This window comes from Aythya fuligula, chromosome 3, assembly GCF_009819795.1.
Source record: "Aythya fuligula isolate bAytFul2 chromosome 3, bAytFul2.pri, whole genome shotgun sequence".
In the NCBI taxonomy this organism is placed as follows: domain Eukaryota; kingdom Metazoa; phylum Chordata; class Aves; order Anseriformes; family Anatidae; genus Aythya; species Aythya fuligula.
The window spans coordinates 73,056,011-73,080,682 of record NC_045561.1 but is presented as its reverse complement, the minus strand read 5'-3'; the positions used below and the strand labels follow the sequence as shown (position 1 = coordinate 73,080,682).

The 24,672-nt window shown below is 38.3% G+C and overlaps 1 protein-coding gene across 1 annotated transcript; it reads left to right on the top strand.

The window, feature by feature from the left end:
- The first annotated feature begins 1,226 nt into the window (after window positions 1-1,226).
- Window positions 1,227-24,672, top strand: HDAC2 (histone deacetylase 2). The gene is made up of 14 exons (XM_032184848.1): window positions 1,227-1,347; window positions 7,992-8,104; window positions 8,532-8,649; window positions 9,641-9,715; window positions 10,037-10,175; window positions 13,197-13,338; window positions 16,710-16,802; window positions 16,904-17,012; window positions 18,440-18,580; window positions 20,355-20,463; window positions 22,260-22,390; window positions 23,168-23,323; window positions 24,045-24,102; window positions 24,294-24,672. Exons 1-14 carry the CDS (start codon window positions 1,296-1,298, stop codon window positions 24,322-24,324), a joined length of 1,467 nt encoding a protein of 488 aa, XP_032040739.1. The 5' UTR covers window positions 1,227-1,295; the 3' UTR covers window positions 24,325-24,672.

Here is a 24,672-nt window from a genome sequence, read left to right as displayed (position 1 = left end):
ATTGGGTTTTTATGTCAGCTGAAGAACTTTTTTCTGACTGATGCAAATCCCCAGATGTGGATGTATCAGACCAAGTTCTACCAGCTGTAAACCCTTGAGTCAGCTTAAACACACTAAAGCTGTAGTTACTCTGTAAGTATAAATGTGATTATTCTAACTTTTCGTATTTCTTCCTCCCGTTTGTAGCTGAAGCAGAGAAAATTGCTGCTACATGCATCTGAAACTGAAACTTGCTTCAGATGTCAAGCCCCACATATAAAACCACAGCCACTTTGATCTTGTGTAGCATGTTTTAATTTTGGAAGAAGTAATTACCATGCACGCAGTAAAATATGCTTAAATATGCTTTGAACTTTTTCTAGAAGGCGTGTAGGGGGCTGTAACAGCGGCAATTCAGTGCTTGCACTGCTGGTGGTGGGGTTTAGCCGTACCATCTGCCCCTTAGCTCTCCACAGCTACCTGTTGCCCCAGTTCCTAGGGGCCTAGCATCTGTTAGGTAAAGGAGAGTGAGCGAAATGGCCGTGTTTGGTACCCCCTCACCACTTTTGGTAACTAACACAAGAACCTGTACGCAGCTCCCACCCCCCTCAGGCCGCCGGGTGAATGCGCCAGGGGGTTACGGGCACCAGCAGCACCCCACAGTCCCCTCAGGGCCGGGCTGGGGCTGGGGCTGTGCCCGTCCCCAGCAGGGGGGCAGGGGGACAGACGGGCGTGGCCTTGGCCTTTCCCCTCCCTCAGGAAGGGAGGCGCCGCCGTGGGGAGCAGGGGCTCCCCTCACGCCGCGGCCGCCATGCGGCACAGGGGCTGCCCGGGGCCGCCCCGCGCATGCGCCGAGGAGGGGGCTCCACTGAGGGGCGGGGATAAGCCCTGCAGCCCGCTCCCTCCCGCCGGCGGGCCGTACCATTGCGCTGGGGGGGGGGGGGGGAACAGGGAAAGCCCTTCCTCCCCGAGCCCGCTGGGGAGGGCTCCGCGCTGCCTCCTCCCTCAATTCCACGTGAAAAACACCGTCAAAGACAGCAGCGAGCGGGCGAGCGCCCTCACTCACTCTTCCACCTCTCCCCGCCTTCTCCTCTCCGCCTCCTCCCCCGGCAGCGGCGGATTGGTCACGACCCGCTCCCGCTCCCCCCTCCCCTCGCAGCCGATGGTGGGGTCCGCCCGCAGCCCGGCGTCGCGAGTTCCCGCTCTCCCGCCCCCTCCCTCCTCCTCCCTCCTCCCTCCCTCGGTGCCGGCTCGGCGCTCGCCTCGGCCTCCCGCTCCCTCCCCCTGCCCCGGCTGGGCCCCGGCGCGGCGGCCCTATGGCGTACAGTCAGGGCGGCGGCAAGAAGAAAGTCTGCTACTACTACGACGGTGAGCGAGGGGGCCTGCGGGGAGGGAGGGAGCGGGGCAGCGCCGTTAGCCGTCGTTAACCGCCGCGCCGGGCGCCGTCCCCCGCCATTACGGGCGCCCCCTGCCCCGCGTAGCCCTGTGAGGGGCCGGGGTCCCGTCCACCTGCAGCCGGCGGAGCCCCGGGGATCGCTGAGGGGAAGGGAAGGGAAGCGGGGTGAGGAGCCAGGAGGCCGCCGGGCTCCCGGCGGTGTGAGCGCGGTGTTTATTGTTATACCCCCGCCGCCCTCCCCCCCCGCCTCCCAAAATGAGAAAGGGTAAAAAAAAAAAAAAAAAAAAAGGGGGTGGGGGGGAGAGAGAAAAGTTGGGACACTCCCCTTCATCCGCTAAACGTGAGGGCGGGGGAGTCGCTGCCGCGTCTGGCTCCTCCCCCGATAAAAAAAAAAAAGAAAAAAAAGAAAAAAGAAAAGAGCCGAGGCCATGCGTAGGGTCTGCACCTGGTGGCTGCTGCGGCCCGGGCCTTGCCCGGGCCCGGGCTCTCACGGAGAGCTGGGGGCTGGGGGGGGGGCGAGGGGCTCCCTGCCGGCGGAGCGCAGCGCTGCGGCTGCGGGCCCCAGGTGCTCGCAGCCCCTCCCGGGGTGCTCGCTTCCTTCGGGGGGGACCGCAGCTTCGGGGGGTTGTGCTGTCAGTACAACAGGCAGGGGAGAAGTGGGTAAAGCTCGTGCTGCGCTTCAGATGCGTGCAGCAACTTGGTGGCGGTGCTGGCCACGGCAGGGAGAACTTTTCGTTTTGTTCTGTTGACTTTGCGTTTGTTTTTCCTTCTTTTTTTTTTTTTTTTTTTTTTTTGTACTCACAAGGTAAACTCGATGGTCACTTCACTTACAGATCAAATCTTTAAAATCGCTTCCAGGTGTAACAATTCTGTAGGTTGGTGAATGAGGCTGGTGCCCTCGTACTCAGGGAACAGAGGCTGAGGCTGTTTTGCCTCCACGTTTTGTTGGTTTCACCGTTTTGGAAACGAAGAGGAATGAGCTAAACCCACTAAGCTATCAAAGGTGCCTGCTGCTGCAGCAAATCCGCCATTCTTTAGAAATGGCAGATCTTGTGGGGCCTGTCTTGGTCTTTCACCACACTAAAGGAGGCAGAGTGGTGGTTGCCGCCCCCTTCTCTTTGTTGCTGGCTCTGGTTCTTTGTTCAGCCTAAAGGGGAAAGGAGGCCCCTGTTAGGGATAATTTTGGTGAGGCTGGGATCTTACTACCAAGCAAGAGGAATCAGTTCTTTCCTTGTAGAAAGGAAGACTGTAGCAATAGATGAGAACCTTTCTGTCTACAACAGTTTGCATGTTATGTTTTTGTTTTTTTTTTTTTTTACTAAGCATTATTTTTTTTAATGTCAGGTGCTTATAATTTACTAGGCATGGATATCTTTAGTTTTGCTGTGATTCCTGTATTTTGATTCTTGGTACTAGTGTCAGGATCCCTAAACCAGCTAGGAAAGAGGTAGGAGAAAGTGGGGAAGAGAAATTTTGAGGTGACAGTGTAATGGTGACTTACAAGCAGTTGTAGCTAATACCTTGCTTAAATACATAGACTACAACATGTGCAATTAAAAATAATGTAGAGAAAGGAGGAGTATCTGTTTTGAAAGTCATTTTTATAATGATTTTCACTGTAACAAATAAACAGCATCACAACACTTTTGGTGTCCTCTTTATTTCCAAAGCCAACAGTTGTTCTAAACTTCTTTTGGAAGTTCAGTTGTTAGCAGAGCTTTTAGAGTTAATACCTGCGGTAAATATTTCCAATGCTAATTTGTGGTTCATCTGGTAATTCTTAGTATTTTGTAACACGTTGAACCAGCAAAGCCTTGAATCAAAGTGGGGGGAGTGTTCAAAGCCTTAAATAACCCAAACCCAAAAAGTACAGATACTGCAAGCTCACAACTGAGGTAGCAGAATATCTCTAAGGATGTCCTCACGGAAGTAAACGACCATTTTTTTATCATAGTTGTCCTTCCACACAGACTTTCATTCTTTTTCTTTGAAAATACACAACAAAAAGTGTTGAGTACTAGAAGCATATGTGCATATTTTTTTTAAGATGCAATAAATTTCTACGTGCTTTTTGTGGTAACTCATTATGTCATCTGGAGTTGCTTTTTCAAATTAGCCTGTCACTTAACAAGTCTTGATGAGTGTGTTGCTGTTAACATTTGTTGTTAATTAACAGTTTTAACAGCCTTCAGTCTGTACCTGCAACCAGTAAGCTTGTGGAAGAAGGAGTTTGATTTCATTTTCTATAGCTTGTTTGTAACAGAGTGCCAGCTACATCCTGTTTGCAGAGTTTATGTTGTTCGTGATCACGCTTGTCAGGAATTTTATTAAATTTGATGCAGTATATCACAGAGAAATGTGCAAACTAGGGTATTTTAGTTCTCTTGTCTAAAATATTTTGAGCAAATGTTTCTAGGCACCTTAATATTTGTGATCATAACTTAGTGAAGTCTGTTGCTGACATCACCAAGAACTGTCCTAGATACGGAAGGATATTGTAGCCCTTTCTTTATATGTCTCTTCGAGTCATTGCAGTGGTCTTGAAGCATGTGGTTCAGTGGCCAGTTTCAAAACAGGTAGGTGTTGTACCATTGCCCACAGCAACAGGCAGGACCCAGGATGGTCTTTCCAACTCTGTGTCCTGTACAGCAAAGCACAGTTCTGTGGAATTACAGCAGCTAGCTCAGTTTCAGTTAATAAGTGGGTTTGTTCAGTGCCAGTGCACTAGCAGTATTGTTTAGATTACTTGTCTTGCATAATTCGATGTGGGTGTTCAAAAGGCTCAACCTTTGTGAAAAATTTCAGAGATCTGCATCAGAATGTGGTTGGTTCCACCCATAAAGATGAGACTATACCTGTAGTAATAGCACAGTAGGCTAGTGTATTCAGACAGCATTTAAGTACATTAGTACTTTGTGTTTAACTTGTTTATCTGCAAATGTAAACTCTAACCGAAGAGTATGAAGAGTATTTCACTGAAATTTGCTGATGATTTGCACTGTGGTTTCCAAAACTGCAGTGGTACCCAACTTCTGCTCAAGACTCAAAAGTCTGAACTTCACCTGCTTAATTTAAAAAAAAAAAAAAAAAAAAAAAAAAAAAAAAAAAAAAAACGAAAAAACACTCAGGTCCTCATATGCTAATATAGTAGCTTTAGGTCTATTTAAGTAGCTTTTTGTTGGATTGATCAGGCACCAATGATTACTTTCTAGATTAATCTTTACGATTTCACCTCTTCGTACTGTAGAAGTCAATCCAAATATAACTACCTCTGTTAAGATTTTTTTTGTGTGATTTCCACCGTAGTTGTGGTTGGGTTTCAGTCCTTAAAACGGTTCTGAAATACCTTGTGATTTTATGGTAACTGTATTTAAAATGAGCAGAGTTACGATTGGTGTACATAACAAATTATCTTAGTAACCAAAGTTACAAATAAAATGGTACGTAAATGTTGTATCTCCCAACCCACTTCAGGCTGTTAAGACTGTTTTGTAATCAGTCAATTTAAAGGTGTCATTTCTCTATAAATCTTAGTAAGAGGACAGTGTTGCATGTGTTTCTTGGGGGCGTAGCTGCTTTCCTTAGTTTGTTGTTAGTCTGTGAAATGTAACCGAAGTTCCTTTAGGGCATGTAGCATCTTGTATTTTTCTGCTATAGAATACTGAACATCTACAGACCTTCATGAACTCTCTCGTAGAGATGTGAGTGTCCAACACTGAGGTTCAACAAAAGAATCATGTGGAATTGTTTTCATTTTATAGCTCTACTCAGAATTTAATGGTGTAGCTTCTCTGAATCGATGAGTTATTACTGTATTGTTAGCATACTTGAACCCAAGACATGACAGCATGTGTAACGAGTTAATTTTTAGGTAGATCTTCCTTGTCCTCTGGTATCACAGCTTGAATCACACGGTGAACAATAAGCTGGTGCTAGCATTGTATTGGCACTTGGTTTGTCTCCTTCTAGGAGACTCGACGTTTCAAAATTATATCGTTACTTCTCAATAGCTGATGTTTTTGCTGGTATAGTACAGTAAATTAGAGTCTTTGAAACCTTGGTGTGGAGGATTTGTAGATTTGTCGACTTTCTGCATGTGCTACTTTGCATTTTTTCCCCTCTGCTTCCTGTTTCACTCGTGTTTTTTTCACTTACCATGTACATCCTCACTGGTGAGTGATGTGTTATGAGTATGCTCATAACACTTCCATATTTTTACCCTTGTATTGACATCTTTGACATCAAGTACTCATGCTATCAGCAATAGTAGTCTTGCATACTTGGCTCTGCTGTATTCACTTATCTCATATAGATATATATATACACACACACATGTATGTATGTATATGTAAATATGCATACTATCACCAGAATTAGTCTGGTACTAAGTGCAGAGCTTTCTAGTTCCATCAGTGGGGAGGTATCGCCCTGCCCCACATGCAGTGGATCTTGGTACACCTTGCTCTTGCAAAAGAGATGCATGGGTTTCAGGATGAGTGGATGAAGAAGTTCCAGGAGGGGCACCTTCTCCTTCATGGACTGAAGGAGAAACTTCTAAGCAGACCTTTGCCTTCCACAGGATGATGTCTCCAAGGTGGTGGTGATACAGGCCGCAAATCAAGGCAGTAATGCAGAAAGAGGAGACTTATTCCTTACCCCTACCCACACACTGAGAACATGCACGTCATAACAGTTCCTTGAAACTCAGTGGGCTTTTTGTCCATACATTTGAATTTATGTATTTTTTTAAGAGGCTAATGCCCTAACCCTCTTTTGCTGGACCTGAAAAGATGCAAATGGTATTGCTGGTTGCTGAAGTGTATTATATTAATATCTATTGTTAATCATTATAGCTGACCTCTAACATGAAAGGATTGATATGCTTCTGCTAGCTACTCACCAACAAATCATCTTTTTTTATCAAATAGTCTCCCACTAAATTTGCCAAATTGCCAAACTTTTAAAAGTTTTTCTTCCTCATTAAAAAAAAAAAAGTCATGCTTAATTTATTGATGACTGATTGTTTTGTTGTTATTTTTTAAGAATGCTTTCTGCAGTGTGTAGAAGATGATTAATTTTGAATGTATAATTGATGCTCTTATCAAAGGATGTGTCCCAAATATGCTTGGGAAATGGGTAAGAGTACCTTCTTTTATGTAAGGAAAAGTCTCACCTTTTCCAGAAGATAGGAAATCATTTTTAATTATCCATTAACATTTTGAGTAAAATGTCAGTGTTAACGACTATACATGGTGTGTAATTGAAACTGAAATGACCTGCTTAAAAAAAAAAGTGCAACATGCATTCTTTGCCACGTGTTCTGAAGTTTCTTCAAAAATTTCATGCTACTTAAAGCCACTTTTATGGAATTACTAGTCTTAAATTTTCCAAAATTTTAAGCTTTTACTAGCTTAAAGCTTTGTGAACATGGGACTTAATGGTAACTTCATTTAAAAAAAAAAAAAAAAAGGTAGGGCTGGTAAATGGTCAGTTGCCATCTTACCGTCATTGTTTCAAAGAGTTGTGGAAGTTCTTTCCTGAACCCTATATATTATATATGCTGTTATATGGAATTTTACAAAATGTAAAGTGATGTTTTTATATGTGGGAGGTCGGATTATCCTCTGTTTTAACCTTCTGCTCTTGACCTGTATGTGATGAAAGTGCAGGGTTGCTGTATGAGTAAGACTCCAGGTCTTGGTAACTGACAAGAAAAGTTTTTAAAAAGTCAAGAAGGTAAAACCACTAATTTTACCAGGAAATTTCCTCAAAATAGAAGATCTATTGCAAACAGCTGTTATGGAATTGGCAAACTGAAAGCCCTTGACAACTGAGCATACATTTCAGGCTTGTCCACTTTTCTAGAAACGTGTGGAGCACTGGTTCTATTTAAAATGGTTCGTGTCTTGGGAATGTCAGTATTTAAAGGAGAGGCAGGTGTGCTCTTACTATACGCAAGCTGGTGGAGAACTTACTAGCCAGTGAAAGTAGCCATTCTTCTTTTCTTGGAAGTGTGTTGAATTTATTATGATGATCATGTGTCTAGTCACTCTCCAATTGGACAGAGTTGGGTTCATTTGGATTACAAGTCTCTGTAAAACTACTCTGGATCCCTAGCAGCAGGTGGCTCAGAAATGTTTACGCGTGTGGTTACAGGAGTGTATTTGAAGCTAACTGCTGGAATGTAACTGTTAGGATTAGCAGTTCAGGGTAGGCTGGGGATGGTATCTTCTTAAAATCAGTTCTTGCAGTTTTACCACAGCCTCTTGTTGCAGTATAATGCCACTGTCATCAGTAGTTTCTGCTTGCCTCTTCATTCCAATGTTGTTTACCATTCTACAGCTTCATCCCACTAGTTTCTTTGCTCTTGATTTTGAAACCTCTTGGATGCATCTTCACTGTCCCACTGCTGTCTGCTTTTGGTAAAGGTCTTAGTTTTGGCCTTAGTTTTTGGCCTTTTGGCCATCTGCTTCCTACATATAGCCTTTCATGGACTGTTTGAGTGTTCACTTTATCATCTCTTTCTGGAATCATCATTTATCTTCTGGGGATGATTCTTTTAGGTAGCAATGGAAAGTTGTTTTGAAATACAAATTCATTTGTGTAATATTGACAGGTGATATTGGAAACTATTACTATGGACAAGGGCATCCAATGAAGCCTCATAGGATCCGAATGACCCACAACTTGCTGCTAAATTATGGCTTATACAGAAAAATGGAAATTTACGTGAGTATAAGCGAAACATTATACTGAAACGTTTTCATTCTTTATAAAGGCTTTAAGTATTCTCACACAAATAGAGAAGTGGGAGTGGAAATAGAAAATAATTAGTGTATATAGAGCTGTCTTACTTAAAAATGAAGCACTGTTTTATAACTGGTGTCGACTGCTGATTGCTGTCCATCTCCAGAAGAAGTGAGATACAGCCTCAGTAGGAACTTTTATGAAACTTTTTATTTTCATGTTTGGGGTTGGGGTTAGAAGAATTTAGCAGACTCTAGTAAACCTTGCATTATGCAAAACAGTACTACTAGCAGTTTCACTATTTCCCCTGTCAGAGTAGACTATTTCTTTTGAGTTGTCTGTTTTAGTCGATTGTTAATCAGGGTACTGCTGCAAAAACAGTTATTTTAATAACTTGTTCTGTTATCAGCGACCCCACAAAGCAACTGCTGAGGAAATGACCAAGTACCATAGTGATGAATACATCAAATTTCTCCGATCAATAAGGCCTGACAATATGTCTGAGTACAGCAAGCAGATGCAGAGATGTAAGTGTCAATATTAGGCTAAATGTGCATTTGTGTATGTGCTTTAATGGTTAATGTTATTTAAAGCTAAATATTCACCTGTACAAAGGTAGAAACAGTAGCCTAATAATGTAAGTAGGTTAGAGAAATGCTGTAAGAGTAACACGGCTTTCTTTAGCTATACTAGTTTGGTGGACTTTCTATTTAAAAGCATCTATACTCACAAAACTGTTCATTAAGCTTATGAAAGAATTTACACATGCGCCTGTTCAGAGTGTATGTTGAATGTGGAATAATACTTTCTGTAGGTTTAGTGCACCAAGTTAGACTTTAGTCGTTAGCTGTTTGCAAAAATGTCTTAAATACTTTTTAATGTAAAATCTTGCTAAAGAAAAATTGCTTATAGGGGAACAGAGAAATAATACAAAAAAATAAAAGTGAAAATGTGGTCAGGTAAAGAAATGTGTTCAGGTAAAGTTTACTCACTCCTGTTAGAGGTGGTAAAAATTGGATGTTATTCAGATGTCACTTTTTCCATGAATTTATTGCTTGGATTTTAGAAATAAGCTGAAAGTACTATTAGAAGTGCAGCTTGACACTATTTCATTTTTTAATTGATATATTCTTACCTTTTTGCGGTGCCTCTTTCTCGACATACTTTTCCACACAGTTGTACATTTCTTAATATGCTGTTAATCAGCATATCTTCCAAAACATAAAAACAGTCTAATTTCTTTTTAATTCTTCATTTAAAAAAAAAAAAAAGCTTCCCGTGGAAACAAAATAACTAAAACAGAACAGTGTGGAGTCATCTTAGATGATAAAGACCTTACCAATTGACTTTGATTATTAGAGGTGTGGGCAAGCTGTATGTGTGTTTCAATGTTTAAAATTTAACCTATCAAAAAAAGAAAGGGTTGTTGAAATGTGTTATGCATCTGTATGCATCATCCATGCTTTTAACAATACTGTTGGAATGATGTTTTTGAAAAGTAATGCATTTCTTAAACAGTTAACGTTGGAGAAGATTGTCCTGTGTTTGATGGCCTGTTTGAGTTTTGTCAGCTATCAACTGGAGGCTCTGTTGGTAAGTATGGGTTGTTTGCCATATGTTTTGTAGCTTTACTAGTCTATGTCGGCAACTTAAAACTTTGATAGTATATTAGAAAGTGAAGCAAATACAAGTTTGTTTTATATAGAAACATGAAGATCAATAGTTAATTGTTCTGTCTGATATTTGACAATCTGTATCTCGGTATTGGTAAATGATTAAATCTATGATTAACTGTGAGATTTAATTATATTAATAATAATAATAATAAAAACAAATACATTTTCTGTAACAGATTTAAAGGCTTTCAGACATTTCTGACTGCATTTCCTTTCAATTCTGTGTGTCTTTTTACAGCTGGGGCGGTAAAATTGAACAGACAACAGACAGACATGGCTGTTAACTGGGCGGGAGGTCTTCACCATGCCAAGAAGTCAGAAGCATCTGGTTTCTGTTATGTTAATGATATTGTGCTTGCCATCCTTGAGTTACTGAAGTAAGTTTATGATGAGGAATAAAGATAAAATTATAGTGTCAAATTTGAGTAGTTAAATGTTTAAAGATGTGGGTTGTAATGTCATTATTTCACTGAGTTTTCATAGCCTTTGGTGAACTTGTACGATGTCAATTGAGAAAACTCCAAACTGTCCATTTTGGCTCCAGTGAGAAGCCTAAACTAAAATACGGGCAAGCTGAAAAGATAGATATTTGGAGATAGTTTTGAAACACATACTTAGAAATACTTCTTTACACAGAAGATAGTGAACTTCTAGATCTTGCTAGTCTAGGAATGAGACAGAAAACAACAACAGATTAAAAAGGAAAAGACCACATAATCATGGACAAGAGTTCTGTAAATGAAAGTTAAAGAACCAAGAAGGAGTGCACCCTCTAAAACACCATATGCTGTAATTGTAGGTGGCAAACAAGTACTAGGGTAGCAGATTTCAGAAAATGGATAGGCTTGCTTGGTCTCTGTAAAAGTTGCCTCCTGTTGCTACTCATGGGGACAGTGGGCTAGATGATTGCTGGCCTGACCCTTTAGAGTAGTCATTATGCACTTAAATGTCACGTGTAGTGCTTATAATTGTATACCGATTTGATTTTTCAATATGTCTGGTTGTTTCTTATAAGCCATTTTTACTAAACCAAACAAAAATATTCAAGGAAGATCATATGCTGAGCTTCCTTGGATTGTTACATGAGTTAATGTGGCTATTAACAAAATAGTGAAATAACAGCTGTGCTGCTGTGGTTGCAAAATAAAAAATGCTGAGAGAAGTAATGAAAAAGCTATCATAAAACTACCTTCAGACAGAAGTGCATCACTAAAATTTCAAATCATTAATATTATTGTACTGTTTAATGGGACTATATCCCTTCTGATAACATAAATATTATTTATTTAACAAAATACACTCTGGGCATTTGACTGCTTGGGAATGTAGCATCTGAGTCTGCTGGTGAGGGGAAGTAGCTGTAACCAGGAAGTGATTCCAAGCATGGAAGAAATTGCTAAACGCATACACAAAAAATAAATATTAACTTATTAAAACATTCCTTTTAATCTGCATATATTTGGGATATGTCCCTATAGTCTAACAAAACCAGCATAATTTTCTGTGTTCCACACTTGATTTTTTTTTTTTTTTTTTACCTTAACATGTATGTGAAGGAAGGAAACTTTCAAATAGATGTGGGTTATATGGCCATGGGAAACTTTTTTTTGAAATCTTTTCTGACATCTTATTAAGAGAAAAATCTTAGAATGCCTGAAATTGTGGCTGCTCAGACTCAATCTATAGCATTATACAAAGCATGATGAAAATGTGTCTTCTGTTGCTGACACTTCGTGCTTCACTGAACAGCGTGGTATTTGAGGGATGTTTACTGTTTCTGAAGCTCTGCGGCTTCAAACAACTGGCTTCTTTATCCCTCTCAAATAAAATGGTCTGCAACTTGCTGTATATAAGGAAATACTAAGCAGTAACATACTTTAATGCTAATAGTAAGTGCAATACAATTGGAAATAAGAACATAGAATATTCCAAGTTGGAAGGGACCCACAAGGATTGCGTAGTCCAACTCCTGGCTTCACACAGGACCACCCAAAAATCAGACCATGTGTTTGAGAGCCTGGTCCAAACACTTCTTGAATTCTGTGAGGCCCAGGGCTGTAACCGCTGCCCAGGGGAGCCTCTTGGTGAAGAACCTTTTTCTAACACCCAGCCTAGCCCTCCCCTGTCCCAGCTCCGTGCCGTTCTCTTGCATCCTGCCACTGTTTCCAGAGAGCAGAGCTCAGCACCTGCCCCTCTGCTCCCCTCATGAGGGAGCCGCAGGCTACTATGAGGCCTCCCCTCAGTCTCTTTCTCTGGGATGAACAAACCAAGGGGCCTCAGTTTTTTTCTCATAATCTTCCCTTTGAGACCCTTTACCATCTTTGTAGTCCTTCCTTGGACAGTCTCTTGTAGTAGTCTACTTATACTGTGATACCCAAACCTGCACACAGTACTTGAGTTGAAGCCACACCACAGCAGAGCGGGACAATCCCTTCCCTTAACTGGCTAGCAGTGCTCTGTTTGATGCACCCCAGGATATAGTTTGCCATTTGGGCTGCAAGGGAAGGACATACTCTTGACTCATATTCAACTTGCCGTTGACCAGAATCCCCAGATACCCTTCTGTGGGGCTGCTGTCTAACTTGTCTACTGGTCTGAATGTATAGCCAGGGGTTCCCATGTCCCTGGTGCAGAATCTGGTGCTTGCTCTTATTAAACTTCATGTTGTTGTTGACTGTCCAGCTTTCTAAATAGTCGAGATCTCTCTTTGAGGCCTCTCTATTCTGAAAGGAGTTAGTGGCTCCTCCCAATTTAGTACTGTTAGCAAACTTACTTATTATGACTTTGAATCCTGCATCTAAGTCGTTTAAGAAACTAGTAAAGAGAACATAACTATCTTTACAAGCTGCAGAGATGAGGAGCGCAAGTTGATGGAAAATAGGTATTGAAATAAACCCACAAAAAAAAATTATCGGACGTGGATTATGCCTGCTCATAGTACTATGCTTCTTGGAAAATTCTGGAGAAGCATCTAACATAAGGTGTTCTAGTGCAGAATATGTTTGTAGTCATTGAGAAAGCAGATGAATTTGCCCCTTTCACATATTGTTTAACATATCTAAACAACAGAAAGTGGTGTGAACAAGAAAACAAGATGTAATACTGAGTAGGACAACTCAGATGAATATTGAATACATTAGATACTTAACTGGCATGATTGGTACTTAAGTGGTACTTGGTTTTGATTCAGATAAATGTATTTTCACCATTATCCAAACTGTATTGATAATTCTGAGGGGTTATGGTAACTTCAACCAAAATGATCAAATCTAATAATCTGGGATGTGAGTGTTCTTTGGATTGTTTTTTCTTTTGGTTATGTTTTTCCTCATTTAGGTATCAATATATTACGAACATAGTGGGTAATGGTGATTTCTCATGCATAATTTTCTTTCTAGGTATCACCAAAGAGTGTTGTATATTGATATTGATATCCATCATGGTGATGGTGTTGAAGAAGCATTTTATACCACAGATCGTGTCATGACAGTATCATTCCATAAGTACGGTGAATATTTTCCGGGCACAGGGGACCTTAGGGTAAGGTTGAACCTAAAATTTCTTTAGGTGATAAATTCCCTCTTGCTCACTTCCTTGTAGATACTGCTTTAGTGCTAGGTTACAGTAATAATGTGCTATATTTGTAATTACAGTTTCTGCTTTTCAGTTCTTCACATATAGTGGAAAGTAGCAGTTTAGAGACCGCAAGTTTTAACATCTTATTTCAAATCTTAGAATACCTTCATGCTGGAGCTTTAATAGTCACAAACCTTCACTTGCAATGTGGAATTCAGTTTTATTTGCCTGTTAATATAGCTGGTTGATTTTTTGAAATATTTCTTATAATATAAAGTATGTTTTGAATTTTCACAATGCTCACTGCAGAAGAAGTGTAGCATGCTTCACAGATGATTATTTATTAAGCATTATGGCTAGCTTGATATAGGGAACAATGGCTCATGAAGCATTATCATTTAATCTGCTGGAGAGAACCTCTGATAAACTGAGTTAAAAAGAAGTTTACCTAGCATTTAAGGTTAATTTTAAGTAAGCTTTTCCTCGCATTAAACTAGCCCATTAGAACAGGAAGTTATTCCAGTTTGCCACTTGAGAAAGTATTTCGGGTATTAGGACTAATATATTCCTAGCTTCATACTTTTACATTCAACCTTTCCTTATTACAGCACTCCAAGGATAAGTCAATAAACAGGTACTAGAACTTTCTTACAATAGTTTGTGCATACAGTTAGTAGTTTTTAGGAAATATATTAAAAACTTCTAAAAAGTGGATCTATAACAGAACTGTAAGAATGTGTTAACTGTTTCCCTACTATCTTCACATTGATTCAAGTGATGCAGGTGTGTGTTTATAGTAATATTCCCAGAATGTGTGCTCCACGGTGTGCTTATGATACCCAGAGGACATGGCAGTAAAAGAAAGTTGAGCTTTAAGTCAGTGGGGTGCTTTGTGTTCATTTCAGTTTGGTTGTTGGAGCTGAATGTTATTACAGTTGTTAGATTTCATTAAACTGCTTTCTAAATTGATTTAGGTAGTAATCAGATCGAGTGTTGTTCTTATGCATGTCATTTAACTTGACTGGCCACAAGGTGGTAGTGGTGCTTCAAGCAAAAAGCAGATCAGACCAGGATGTTTATAATGACAAGCTGTTGTTGCTGAATTTGGCAAGGTTTCTTTTTTTAAGAGTTAGATATCTTGGATTTTTAGAAACAGCACTTCCTGTTGACAGAGGAGTTTATGGATTCTTCACCTCGCCACACCCAGGACAAAGAATTAAAAAATACACATCTGAAATAGAAGAATGTCATAGGGGATAAAAATCGCAATGTTACTGGGATTTTTTGTAGCACAGTGTCAGCGACAAACAAGTACCTCAGGCATGGTAACTTCGAGTTCTGTGCTGCTAGCTAGTATTTTGAAATGAGCATTGTCTTCATACAGACTTCAGCAGGATTTATTGCAATGATTGCATCCTCACAGGAGAAGAAAAAAAATAGCTTTTTTTCCTCTCCAGAGCATGCAAAACTAATTGAGCTAAAGGAGACTGATTTTTGGGAAGGAGTAAATGTTCATTCTGGAGACCAGTATTATACTACTTGTTTTTGCTCAGCTTGATCTGTCTTAGCTGGTTATTTACATCAATTTTAACAGCCAAATCTTATCTTTGTTGTCAGTGGGCTCCATTTAGACTTGTTTCTGTAATTCTCGTTTGTAGATCAGTTTATGCTTATTCAATGCAGAAACAAATCATGCATGAATTGCAGATCACTGTAAATCAGATACATTGATGGAGGTTGCATTCATGTGTTCTAGTTCAGCTATGTTTATTTGTTTTATAGTGAAAGTGTTGTGCAGAACTTCTAGTGTCTCTGGTATGTTATTTGACTTTCCACATGTCTTAGATGTAGGTATGACAAGATTTGTGGTACCTTTATGTCATAGGTCAGTAGTGCTAGATGGAGGCATTGATTCTGTGGTGCAATTTAATTCATTAATGAATGAGACAACTACCAATATGTTATATTGTTTCTTTAGTGTTTATATCTGGTATAACTAATATTAGTTACAAAGAAACATGTATTGTGTAGCTCTAGCTGGAGAGCAGTTACTCTGTTTAATGGGAAATCGTGTGAATATTCTGATTTCCTCTGTTTTAGATTCAGGTGGACTTAATCATTAATTTTGTATCTGGAAAGCAAGGTACTACTGTCACCTCAGAAACACTGACATCTGAAGGCCTAGATATAATTCTGGATTACTGTTACACTCCAAAGCAGTCAGAGACATGTTTATCAGAGGGTCTTCGTGTAATTTGCAATACCATGAAATGCTGTTACTCTGCTGCATTGTCGTCCCCCCCCACCGCCCCCAATGGTGGTTACTGGAAGTGGTTCATTACTGCTGCATTTGCTGCTAAAGAGGCTTTGTTCAGGAAGAAGAAGTCCATGACCATTTTCAATACTTATTGTTGAGAAATTTAGTATTTGTACTGCTGGGCTACCCTATTAGGGAATTGCAGTTTTTTCAAAGACATGGGGCCTCTTTATACAGGGTTGCTCTTTGATAATAGTGTACAGCCCAACTAAATATGTCGGATATTGCTGTCTTCCCGACTGTACCTCGATTAGTGGCAGAGAACTGTGCTGTGTAAAATGGATCAGTTTCTGTCATGTTTGGTGAAGATTAAAGGGAGGAAATGGGAATGTGTGGCAAGCGAAGATTTTCAGGGATTAAGCTGATTGTCAAAACAGAAGTGGAAAGATTTTGGGTTGATTCACTATTTATCTATTTTCAAAGACTTTTAATGCATTTGTTGTTCAAGAAAGCCAGTAAGATAGACTGTTGCAGTTGTTGCATTTACAACTAATGGAACTGAAAATAATCTGCAAGGTTGTTTTGTTTGTTTGTTTTTTCATTTTGTTTAAAAAGGCTTCATTTCTCAAAGGGAACCTGTAACTGGCCTCTGATTTTTCTCTCTCATTTTGCTCCTGCCAGTTCTTCATCCTATGTTTGGAGCAGAGAATAGGTTTGGCAGGGTGCTTGAAACTAAATCTGATGTATAGCATCAAAAATGTGCATCTCACTTTGCTCTTTTCAGTTTTCTTGTTTGTTTTTGCTTAACTATTTTTACTGGGTTAAATTGATCTGTTTCAACTTTTTGTCTTAAGTCTTTGAATTAAAAAATCAAGAGTACTTCCTGCAAACTTGGTGTACAATTCTTACATTCCAAAATGATTGTATGGGAGAATGGGAATCAAGTAAGGTATTTTGCCACTTTTTTCCCCCCAATGGACATGAATAATAGAACAAAATAGTTCAACATATTTGTATAGGCTTTTTTCATGATACTATTATGTGTTTGTAGTAAAGCATTTTTTATCTTTGCTCATAGGACATTGGTGCTGGAAAAGGCAAATACTATGCTGTCAACTTCCCAATGAGGGATGGTATAGATGATGAATCATATGGACAGATATTCAAACCAGTGAGTTTTTTTTAAAGCTCTTTGGAAGAATACCTATTTAATTTTTGTGGATTTATTTTCAGAATATGAATTAACATCTTTGTGTTTTATACTGATTATAGATTATATCCAAAGTAATGGAGATGTATCAGCCCAGTGCTGTGGTATTACAGTGTGGAGCAGATTCATTGTCTGGTGACAGGCTGGGATGCTTTAATCTTACTGTTAAAGGTGAGCAGAAAATTGTGCGTTAGTAACTTCTTTCCTAAGAAAAACTTACGTTTTTATACTATTTTTCAACAAATTTGTATGATGAAGACAAGTCAGAAATCATTACTGTGATTAATCACTTCTTTCTTTACTATACAGAGATGGCCAAAAGAAACACAGAAGTTGACTCTTTCTTTCTATCCATCTAAAAAAGTTAAGAACCGTGGTTTTCCATGTTCTTTCTAGCCACTCAACTGATTCTCTTTCTTATATGCACAGGCTTACTGTAGCTTTTAAGTTGCGTCCTGAAATGACGGGATGATAACTGTAGTCCTACTGCAATACTTACTGTGACAGTCAACTAACAAAACTAGTGGGTCACTTAGTAGGACTACTAAATGTTTAAAAAAAAAATAAAAAAAAAAATCTTGTTAGGCATAAAATAGGTGTTCCTGAAATGAGAATACTGATTGCATTGTTAAACTCATACTGATGTACATTTATATTGTTTTATACCAAGCCTTATGGTAACATTTATTTTTGTTAACTTTTGTAGAATTAATTGATTTTTAGTATTACTTACATTTCTATCTGAAGGCATGATTCTCAAAATTGGGATGAGGCATTAATTTAACAAACAAAATAAATATTAGTATTAATTATTTAAGTGAAAATGTTAAATATGTGTTGAATTGTCACTAAGCTTTGAATCCACCCTGTTTTAATCATTGATTTTCTGGATTTTGTTTTTATTTTCTTAATGAGGCAATTAGAGTTTTGTAGGCAACAAATGCAGTACAGTATCTGTTGGGTCTGCAGTGTTTCAGGGTTCTTTTCTTGATTTGCACCAGGTGGCAAAGCTACTTCAGTTGCCCATACAGCTCAGATTTTTTTTCATCTTACATATCTTGGAAACCAAGAGAGCTGCTGCCTCCTACAGATGCCTTTCAGTATGCTGTATCTACCTGGACTGTGTACTGTCTTGGCACCAGTTCACTCTGTAAGCAAGACTTAGCAACCTATAATACAGGTTCAAATTTAGAAGTAGAAAGGACCAAGTACTGATTTGCTTTTCTTCTTCCAACTTTGCTTTTAACTGGGAAATTGTCCCTAGATTTATCACTGTGTCTTTTCATAACTGATGTCAATGCAAAACATTCAAAGAGCATTTCAAAACTGCAGCAATAGGAGACCATCATACAAAGTTTCTGAAGACTGGGGTGGGTAATGTTCAATATATTTTGTACAATTCTTACATGTAGATCTTGACTTTTTGTGAGGTGGTGCTTAAATATAGGGGGAGACAGTTCTGTTTTACTTGAATCAATTCAGTTCTCAATAAGTATGACTGCATACATCTGATTAAATAACTCTTTACATAGAAAACACATTTTTTTCTTTAATAGGTATTTTGCATACATTGTCAAATCTTTTTTTCTTTGTGACAGGTCATGCTAAGTGTGTGGAAGTTGTAAAGACTTTTAACTTGCCATTGCTGATGTTAGGAGGAGGTGGATATACTATTCGCAACGTTGCTCGATGCTGGACATATGAAACTGCTGTTGCCTTAGATTGTGAAATTCCTAATGGTAAATATTAATCCCCCAAATAATGTTTTATTAAGAAGTAGTCATGGGAAGGTCTAAGTGAACAGATAGTTTATTCTAAACTGATGTATTGCACTTAGTTATAGAAATATTTACTATGTAGAAAGTTATTGTTAGGGTTTAGCCAATAACTTCAGAAGCATTTGCACTAAATAAACTTCAGGGTTTGGTGCTTTTTTATGCTTTAAAAGCTTTAAATGATTGCATCACTTTGTCATCTGTGTGATTGAATATATACTTGTGTTTTGATTGTGACAGCACAGACCTATGTAAGTTGGGTACCACAGACATCGTGTTCATAAGAAATCATTGAGTATGCAAGTGGCCGTTCTACCTAGTAAAGCATAACTGCATCTTCATTGTCTTTGACTTAAAAGTAACTACTTCATATCGACTTCAGCTCTTTGTCTTGATTTTGGCTACACAAGCTCTCCTAAAAGTTTTAAAGCCGAAAGAGCAATAGTAGGCTTCTTCTAAAGACTTCAATAGTGAAGTAATTTCTCTGAGGAAGATCCCCAAAGCTCCTGTGCTCCCTTCATTTCTGGCCAGATATGCTTCTGGACATGTTTTTGGAACTTTTTCTATAAAATCAATATTTGGACTGGTTTGTTGCATCAGTCATTGGCAGTTTTCATGTTGGACTGAAGCTTTTGCTGATAACCTCTTGATACACATGTCTCTTACTGGATTTATATCGTTTCCATCTGACTTCAGTGGAATGTTGCTGTCAGTGAGAAAATATGTAGATAACCCATTTCAAGATGTACATTTTACATCCTGTAATTCAATGTATATTCTACATCAACAAAAGGATTTGAAGAGATGCTATTTCCTTATCTTGGAAGTTTTAAAATTCACGTGTCCCCATCAACAGATAAATATATAGGATTTTTTATTTTTTTAACATTCCTCTAAACTTTGTGGATCTTAGCCATCTTTAATCTGTGCTGAGAACAAACAGTGAATTTCTAAATGTTGCAATAACAAATCTTCCCATCTCCTTTCTAACAAGATCCCTTATCCTGGAATAGTTATGAATGAAGAAGCAAGACAAAGGGTACATTAAGAAGTGGGTTTTGGTATCTTACTTCTTAAATGTTCTGGCTTTTTGCTGTTTTTGTCTTGTTACTTGGGAAAATATGGTCATATTTAATATAAAAAGCTACCAATTTCCTAGTATGAAGTGTTCATCTAGATCATTTTGGGAACTTAGATGTTCTAGTCAGGGGACAGGTTATCTGTGAAAATACCAGAAAGGTGTTGCGCGGGAGAGGGACAGGACAGGCATCTCTGAACTGCTGTACAAAAGTTAATGTGGGTATTGAACTAGCTGTGATGTTCAACTGATTAATGCATACCACATTTTACTAAAGGAATATTTTGACTTGGTCACGTATACCTTTCAAACTCGACTAACTTGATAGCTATAAATAATCATTAATTATTTTCGAGAAGTAGCATTTTTAATTATACTATCAAATATATTTAAACATAATCTCAACATGTTTTCTAACATAATTACAGTTGCACTTTCTTTTGTTCTTTTTTGTACGTGTTTTACAAAAAAAGTTAAGTTCATGTATTGAATAATTTAGAGGAAAAACACTAAGCAGTGTGAGCAGTACTTAAAAGTATAGTTACTCACCTGAATACTTCAGATTTAGTAGTTCTCAAACTAAAATCTTGACGTAACTACTGTTGTATTTAAAATGTTTTAAATGGGTCACGAATTGATCTTTTGTGTTTTGGTTTATAGAGTTGCCATACAATGATTACTTTGAGTATTTTGGACCAGATTTTAAGCTTCATATTAGTCCATCCAATATGACTAATCAGAATACACCAGAATATATGGAGAAGATCAAGTAAGTAGTGATTACCTTATCTGCTGAGTAGGTTCTGTGAATCACATTTCTCCAGAAGTTTTAGGTTTTACACAGGTTTAAAAGCTATGCACCTTTCTCTATTACACATTGAAAAAGTATTGAGCAGAAATGGCATTTTTCCCTTTTATCAGAAGAGGGACTTTAAATTAAAAGTCTGTGCCTATAAAAGCATGTATGCTTATGAAATTCTATGAATATAAATATGAAAACTTGAGACCCACTTTTGGATTTTTATTTTTCTTACTTCTTCCAGCAACTAAAGAGATGACTGTTTTACTTGGCTTACTGTTATAATTTTGTAGAAAGTTTATCCTGTCAGGAAAGAAACTGGTGTGCACTGATGATTGGGATTTCAAATTCTCAGCTCCCTTGTCTAAACATGAACTGATTGTCATTCTTTGTAGCTGTCAGCTGTAAAAATAAAAAAGTCACATGTGAGCTCAGACATCCAAAACCGTGGAAAGATAGTGATGTGTGCAAGCAATTGAGGGACTGTGGTTCAACAAGTCTACAAGGTTTGAGAAATGCTCACTGCCAAACTATGGAGGGGGGGGTGTCTTTATCTGATACGTAGCTTATTCCTCACATAATGAAGGTTTGATTGTAAACTAATATTTTACTTAAGGACTTAAGGGATGTAGTAATACAAACATGCAATCAATTCTGTACTCAACTGATAAGAGAGAATTTGTTAACCTGAAGTACTCAGTTTACCATGGCTTGTCCCTGCTCTGAGTTTAAGAGGAAGAGCACCTCCTGAGTTAACACATTTAATAGGGCACAGTAATACTTTTGGTTAGTAACAATAGATGAATAAAGATGAAAAACTAGCAACTGTATAAGTTTGCCAAATTGCAGAATTCAGCAGCAGATAAAACACTAATTTTTGAAAGGGTTGCTGTATAGACTGTTGTTCATAATAAAAATATATACATCACAAATTAAAAATGAAAACCCATTTGATATGTACACTGTTGGAGAGGAGACACACCTCTATTTTATTGATTTGATTCTATAAAATTTCTCTACAGTAAGAGTGCTCCAGCTGTTCATCTGCCAGGATGCTTGCTGTATGTTGTGTATAGTTGAGGTTTCATGGTGTGAATAAGCTGCAAAAATGTGCTTGCTCTTTAACACATCCCAGGCCTTGGATTGTGCATAAAGAGAGAATCTCACATCCTTGTGAGAGTACCCATAAGATGACCAATGACCCATTATTTTTCTCTATACTTGAATTCTTTGGAATGGTAGTTTCAAGTCCCAAGAGAAGTCCATTGTCCTTTCTGTTCCTGCACATGGCTCTTCAGTGTGAGGTCCGTTGCATCAGGTTGCTTAGACGGGAAAGAACAACTTTTTGTTCTCTCTGGAATATCCAATAAGTAATCTTATCCAGATGGATCACTTTTGACCCTGATGTCATTGCTGCACACAGTTTGGAAGTTTTCATACTTTAAGTCTCTAGCTTTCTTCAGAGGCTAGTTTATTATCCAACTTGATACTCTAGCCTCTTAATACTGTCACTGGGGTCCTCCCAGGTCAGGAGGACGTGGACTGATCTAGTAGAGACTGAAGACTGAAGTTGATTGCAACGTATGTTTAAATAGTTCAAAGAAAACGATGAAAAGAAAACTGGGTATTGATGATTTCTTAGGGATAGAAAGAGTGAATTTAAAGCAAAGCAGGTTAACGTTGGTGCAGATTTTCAGAATTAAACACAGCATCCAAGGACATGCTGCTTCCACTTACTAAAAACTTTCTTTGTCCCTTACTTCCAGGCAACGCTTGTTTGAAAACTTGCGCATGTTACCTCATGCACCTGGTGTACAGATGCAGGCCATTCCTGAAGATGCTGTTCATGAAGATAGTGGAGATGAGGATGGAGAAGATCCAGACAAACGCATTTCTAGTAAGAAATGTCATTACTCATAACAGGTTAAGTCCAAATAGTCATAGATTGAATTGTTCAGAACCTTAGTCCCAGTAGTGCAATACTGCAAGATTGACAGTTGGAGAACTTTTTTCCCCAGAGAAAAAAAACACTTGCGTTGTTCTGCCAGTTGTTTTTTTTTTTTAAACTGCATCTGTGTCCGAATGTGAACCTGTTAAGGGAGTCTAAAGAAGTGATTAAAGTGTTCAGGGTTTTGTATCGTAAGAAACAAGCTATTGTAAATCTAAAATACATGTACATACTCCAGACGTCTTGGATAAATTATAACTGAAGGATTTAGCCTCTAACTTGAGCTATTCGTGAAAAAAGGAAAGTGAGATAATGTGTTATTCAAAATTAAATTTGTCTGTTTGCTTTATTTATTGCCTGTGAGAAGTTTTCTGTACTTGTAGAGCAACCTTTTATTTTATTAATGTTATCTTTATGTAAAAAAATAAATTGTTCTTGAGTTCTGAGCTTCCTGATACATTTAACTTTTTAAGAAAGTGATTTAAGAACTGTCATTTAGTTTCCAGTATTTGAAATTCATTAGATGTGTTAAAATTATCCTCCCAATGTCTCTAAAGTTGCTTTCAGAAGTCATAATCTCCCAGTGTATATGCAAAGATGGTATTTTTTCCCTAACTTATTTCGTCACTGTTAAATGGTTATAGTATATTTTTACTGGTGCTTCTTTTAGGTCTGTTCTATTGTAATCAGACTTCATGCTTTTCTTTAATAACTCTTGAATCCTAGTTCGAGCATCTGATAAGCGCATAGCCTGTGACGAAGAGTTTTCAGATTCTGAAGATGAAGGGGAGGGTGGACGACGAAATGTTGCAGATCATAAAAAAGGAGCAAAGAAAGCCAGGATAGAAGAAGACAAAAAAGAGACAGAGGACAAAAAAGCAGGTAGGATATCGTTGTGATTTTATCCTGTATTTTAGAACTGCCAATGTCAGCTCTGCTAGGAGAAAGATGCGTTCTCAATTAACAGTTAAATAGATGTTGAAATTATTTTTTCCGCATCGTATTTAAAGCATCTCTTTTAAATTTCATCAGTTTAAGGGTGCAGCTATTCACACAGAAATAGTACTTTCAGTTAATAATTATTGTTGCTTCCACACAAGCTTGAAGTTTTAGAGCCAAGGGGGTTGTGTAGCTTAATGAAAACAGGGATAAAAAAGGTAGTCTTGCTTTATGTTAGACAAATAGTTTGTTTTCATAGAGCGAGCATGCTAGTTTTCTGCAACAAAAGCTGGATAGGTTTCTGGGGACAGTGTATTCCAAAAGATTTCTGACATTTCTAGAAAAAGGCTATATCTTAAGGCTACAAGACAACCAATCCCATGATGCTTAGGGGCAAATCCAGGCCTAATTACTGCATAACATTGTTATGGCCAGTCAAGAGAGACTTATCCTGAAATATTTTGGATGGCTTGGCACTGTGCTCAGCTCATCCCCTTAGATGGGTACATTTAATACTGTAGGTTGATGTGTAACCAGTTGTTTTTTTCCCCAAAGTTACAGGTGTATATATAAAAAGAATAACTTTGTCGTTCTTTTTTCTAAATCTTTGAAGTCTTCTTGTATCTTTTCTGTATGTTTCAACTCAAGTAATTTTTATTTTTAGATGTTAAGGAGGAGGATAAATCCAAGGACAGCAGTGGTGAAAAGACGGACACCAAAGGGTAAACTCTAATGATTAATATCATCTTTTGAGAGCATTTAGAAAATTTAAATTTTAAAATATTTGTTTACTTTCATTCCCTCATAACATTAAAGATTTTAGACTTGTAACAGTAATAACTAAAAATGACATTTCTAGAACAGTTAATCTAAAAAAATTGCACAACTTAAGTTTGTTTTTGCTTTTATGCAGAGCAAAATCAGAACAGCTCAGCAACCCTTGAACAAAAGATAGCCTCACATCAGTTGCGGAACATAATACTAGAATTGGAGAATACCTAAAAGAAGAAAAGTTTTCGTATTGAGAGAGACTGCTGATTTCATTTTGTACTATTTGGCATGGACCGTATTTATTTTCAAACGGCTTTGTTCTGGTTTTTGGCAAGTTGTATTGTGAGTTTTCTAATTATGAGGCAGAAATTCCTTTCTTCACCATGCTTTATGTAATAGTATTTAAAAATGGATGTGAGTTATTATGTTAAATGTCTAAACTGATCTATTAAAGTAATTTGCCTTTCCTGAGCTGATTTTACCTTTTTTGTAATTTTATCTTTATTAAAAAAAAAATTGTA

Excerpts from the sequence above, each read along its gene's own strand:
- HDAC2 (XM_032184848.1), top strand. The coding sequence starts at position 1,296 with ATGGCGTACAGTCAGGGCGGCGGCAAGAAGAAAGTCTGCTACTACTAC. Across the intron at positions 8,105-8,531 it reads ACAGAAAAATGGAAATTTAC|CGACCCCACAAAGCAACTGC; the intron begins GTGAGTATAAGC and ends TTCTGTTATCAG. Across the intron at positions 18,581-20,354 it reads AGATTGTGAAATTCCTAATG|AGTTGCCATACAATGATTAC; the intron begins GTAAATATTAAT and ends TTTGGTTTATAG.